General features: G+C 42.9%; 1 protein-coding gene across 1 annotated transcript; it reads left to right on the top strand.

The window, feature by feature from the left end:
• The first annotated feature begins 914 nt into the window (after positions 1-914).
• Positions 915-2,696, top strand: LOC135675777 (protein GAMETE EXPRESSED 1-like). Its single transcript, XM_065186285.1, has 4 exons — positions 915-1,464; positions 1,551-2,138; positions 2,227-2,353; positions 2,440-2,696. Exons 1-4 carry the CDS (start codon positions 989-991, stop codon positions 2,659-2,661), a joined length of 1,413 nt encoding a protein of 470 aa, XP_065042357.1. The 5' UTR covers positions 915-988; the 3' UTR covers positions 2,662-2,696.
• The last annotated feature ends 1,856 nt before the right edge of the window (positions 2,697-4,552 follow it).

Raw genomic sequence — 4,552 nt, 5'->3', positions numbered from 1 at the left:
TTCAGTCATCACAATGAGACATCTATCTATCTATGAAACCATGAGTCAGTCATATATGGGCTATTGGAGAACACAGGTTGACCAAGTCAATTCAATTCAATTCTTCTTTTAGTGGAATTAGATGACCTTTTCCAGTAAGGAAGGGTGGCTTCTAACTCCCAATCAAATCTCTTTGACTTTCCCAAGTAGGAAAGCAATACAGGCCGTCAGATCCTCCAATTCATTTATTACGGGCGTATCACCATAACTCCACCTCATAAAAGATCCCATTCCGGTTTAACACACGATTTAATCTCCCAGCCGACGCTTCTCGTCTCATGTGGTCGCGCCTCCTCCGAGAGCCGCCACTCGCGGGCAGCCATAAGTACCAAGTCGCTCCCCTTCTTCCATGCATCGACTTTTAGGAGACGGACGTCCAACACCCAAGTCGACGCCGGTTCATCTCTCTCTCTCTCTCTCTCTCTCTCTCTCTCTCTCTCTCTCTCTCTCTCTATATATATATATATATATATATATATATATATATATATATATATGATTACGGACTATCTGTGGATGATGCTGTCTTTTGCGGCCGGCTCAAGAAATCCTGTTTAACGTTTTGCTTTCGATGATTGTTTTGTCGTCTTCTTTTAATTGTTGTTCGGACTTTGCATATTTGTCTCGTTGCTCGTTGTGTTATTTGCACAGATCGTTCTCATAATAGTTCTAATAATTAGGAAGATGGCATGATCTTTTCCCGAGGAATTAACTCTGGGAGGTATTTATTTCTGTAACTTGATAAAGCAGCAAGTAATTGGCAGAATTTGCAGTCAGAATATGCTAAGTTTGTTCTATGCTAAATATGAGTGCACTCTGTGAATTTGTAATTGAAGTTAATAGTATCGTATGTTTGCATTGCGATCTGAGTGATCTTTCTTTGTTGACTGTCGATACAGGCTAAGCAATCAGCGTCTCCCAAAGTAACATTTGTCTGATCACGGTAAACATGCACATCTTGTTGCCGTTCCTCTTGGTTTGCTTGTGTGCTCAGAGCCAGAGCCTTTCGTGGCCCTTTTCTTCTTCTTCGTCGTCACCATCATCTATAAGAGAATTGAACCAAGGCTTCCCGAAGGAGATCAACGCTGCAACAGCCGAGTTCTCCATGGAAACGCTCGACGACCGAAAGGGATTGAAGCTGGTGGAGAACGCAAGGAGAAAGCTGGTCGGAGCAAACAGTTGCTGGCAAAACGCTTACCGAAACCTTTTCTCTGGTTGTGCAGAGATCATAGCCGATAAAGAGAAGCAATCGAGATTAGCTTGGCAGCTCAGTGATTGCTTTCAGATAGACTCCGGGAGATCAGCTTTTCCGAGTTGTGATGCAGGGGCTCCGATGTTGAGATGTCTCAAGACGTTAGATGATGTGGAGCACAAGGTCTACCTCGAGTTCTTCTTGGAGACCAACTCCATCTGCCACCAGTTACAGTTAAGCATTGTAATACTCGATCATATCTTTGTTCATTCACAGTTCAGCATTCTAATGTTGAGATTTTTGAGTTGAATCTTTTCAGGACTGATGCATTCAAGCATGACACAGAGAGGTTGGTCAATGATTTACTGAGATCAGCTCAGTTTGCAGAACAGAAGTTGGATGTCATGGAAGAGAAATCCGAGCAGCTACTGCAGCACTCCGATAAAGTCCAGGATTCATTAGCTTCCATCAACCTCCAGAACCAGCAATTAGCCCAAGCATCAAGTGCTGTCGAGGCCCAGATCCATGACGTGTTGGAACACTCCAAGGCGATCTTTGAGCAGTCCAAAGAGATAGCAGCTTCGCAGGTAGAGCTGCAAGGAGGACAGCTCGACATGAAAGAGAAGCTCATCTCCGGCATGGCCAGCTTGCAGGAGTCCTACAAGAGTTTGGATGATGGGATGCTGAAGCTAAGGGAGGAAGCTGTAGAAATCGAAAGAGAAATACAGGTAGTTGGGAGCTCCATGTCCTCAAAGATGCAGAATCTTCAAAGCAAAGCCGACGATATTGGTAGTGTTGCAGGCTTGTCCTTGGAGAAACAGAAGCAGCTTCTCGACAGGCAGGCTTTGGCCCTCGAAGGCCTCGATTTCCTCACCAAGTTTCAATCCCAAGCGCTTGAAGAAAGCCGGTAATGTACCAAATTCGCTTCGTTAATTCTATGAATCTGCTACCACATTGCTGAATCTGCTACTGCCACCTTTGCTCTCTCTCATCAGGGACACCTTGCAAAGACTAGCGGAGCTCGGTCACAAGCAGCAAGAGGAGCTACTCCTCGGACAAGAGCAAATCCAACACGCTCATGACCGTCTGATTCGGAACTCTCAATCGATATTAGCAGCTCAGGTATGACACATGACAGCCATGCTTGAATCTGACCGTTAAGCATTCTTCTCTTCCGGCGCATCAGACAGATTTGGCTTCTGTAACAGGAAGAATTCGAAACGAAGCAAGCAAACATTTTCGCTGCTCTGGACAAGCTCTTCGCGCTGCACAACGCAATTCTAGTAGAATCACGATTCTTGAAGGCTTTCTTCTTCTACTCCTGCGTGATCTTTCTTCTCTACATGCTCACTAGTACGAAACAGACATACAGCATCCGGGCACGCCTTTACTTAGGTGAGACTCTGCGTTTGATTCTTTACATTTGCTGATCACCATTGATAGCATTGGATACCAAACGATTACAGGTCTCTGTACCACATTTGTGCTCGAGGTCCTCATCGTTCGATTTGGTGGCGATGACTTCGATCAGCAGTCTCGAATCATGTCCAAAGTGTTCCTAACTCGATCCTCGTTTCTGGTTGCTTCAACCATCCAAATCATTCATTCTTTGTTTACCTACAGGTGACAATACATCAACAGAATTTGTAGCTTCTCTTCAAGAATAAGAAAAGAAATCATGGATTTGAGATCACATATTTGCCTGTGCAGAGACTATGAGATATTAAATCATCAGTTGCTGCTAACGTTGGTGGAGAAGGTTCGGATAATGGAACAAAATGAAGGTCTGTAATTGCATCACTCAAGTTGACATTGCCATTGTAGATAGATTATCTGTAGATTGAGCTTCTGAACACTGATGGATGTGGTGCAGGAAACAAGTTCTTGGCTTTCGGCTCAGAGAGTGACATAAGTGTGAGCCAGTACTCATGGATGTACGATGAGTTGCCGGAAGACATCGATGACAAGGTTGATCCAGATTATATATTGCCGGAGGAAGAAGTTGGGGAGAATTCCATCACTGTAATCTCAGACAGCAGAAAATACAACCTTAGGCCTCGTCGTAGGCAATGAACTCTCAATTGTTATTGTTCCTTCTAACAAGTTCTAATATAATGACTCTTCCATTAAAGACAATGGCAAGTGGAACTACACCAGCTTTCTCCGAGAAAGTTTCTCCAGCAATGGTTTCAGGCTTCATATGATACTAATCGAATAATTCAAATGTTTCATGCTTCTACCTCACAATCCACACCATGGGTTGAACTGTCCACATCATCCATGCATGCTCTCTCTTGTCCTTAGTCTGTGTCCCTGTTTCTGTGTGTGGAAAATCCATGATTCTTAGACCACATGCATCATTTACTGTCAATCTTCATTAAGGCACCTAAATTACTGACTATTTATTGGTCATTCGCAACTGTCCATTTCTGATCTCACTAACTATCCTGTAATGAGATGAGACAAATGGATGCTTCTTTTACCCAGTTTAAGAAATAGCAAAGAAGCCTTCCTTTTGACCAAATGCTCTTGTCTTCATCAAAAACCAGATTGTAGTGCAGTACCATTTTTAACTCTCATACTGTGTCCAATTCTAAACCATGTCATCATATATTGCTGGATTCATTATATCATCATACTGACATTGGCAAAATACTCGATCCAATTAACTATCAGCTTACCCAAGAAGAGAGGCACAAACACCTCACAACTTGAGCATTGCAGCTATCTAGAATTCTCTTACTATAGAAATGAAATGGGAAGAATCCTAAGTCTTTTACTATAGTTTCTCTTGCACTTGATGCACTGTTTTAGGCGCCAAGTACAACTCTTTTTGTATGGATGGTACATTGTGACTTGCCTTACGACTATGCCTATTCTCAGTTTTCCTGAAAGTGAACTGCTCCCCAAGTCCTTCAGCAACTCGATAGGGACCTCTTAATCAATGCGTTATCGATGGTATCTGAGCTGATATGCAACTTTCGTGAGTAACAAGAAAGAGAGAAGAAACACAGAGCGAATTGCTCGACAAAGGCAGGCAAAAGAGATGAGCAGTCAAGAAAAAACAACAGATGAGGAGTTCTTTCACTGACTCATCCTTCTACCCGACTTGTCATGGCATAACCATCTCAGAAGCTTCTGAATCAGACCAAAAAAGGAACCAAGAGCTCAAAATTTCTCATCAAAATCTCGATCGCCGTATGCTTATACTAATTTGTTCCGACAATCTAAATCAAATGATCTTGCACCGCGTTGTCATCATCACTCATGATGATGTTTTCAGTATGAGATACTGCTTTTGGATGAAAGAACGTCAGGTGG

This window comes from Musa acuminata, chromosome BXJ1-6 (assembly GCF_036884655.1).
Source record: "Musa acuminata AAA Group cultivar baxijiao chromosome BXJ1-6, Cavendish_Baxijiao_AAA, whole genome shotgun sequence".
Lineage (NCBI taxonomy): Eukaryota > Viridiplantae > Streptophyta > Magnoliopsida > Zingiberales > Musaceae > Musa > Musa acuminata.
The sequence above is the reverse complement of the archived record's forward strand: the minus strand, read 5'-3'. Positions and strand labels throughout refer to the sequence as shown.

What these genes read in the sequence shown, in the direction of transcription:
- LOC135675777 (XM_065186285.1), top strand. Translation starts at nt 989, where the DNA reads ATGCACATCTTGTTGCCGTTCCTCTTGGTTTGCTTGTGTGCTCAGAGC. An exon ending in TCCATCTGCCACCAGTTACA is followed by an intron (nt 1,465 to 1,550) that starts GTTAAGCATTGT and finishes GAATCTTTTCAG; the next exon opens with GACTGATGCATTCAAGCATG. An exon ending in CAAGCGCTTGAAGAAAGCCG is followed by an intron (nt 2,139 to 2,226) that starts GTAATGTACCAA and finishes CTCTCTCATCAG; the next exon opens with GGACACCTTGCAAAGACTAG.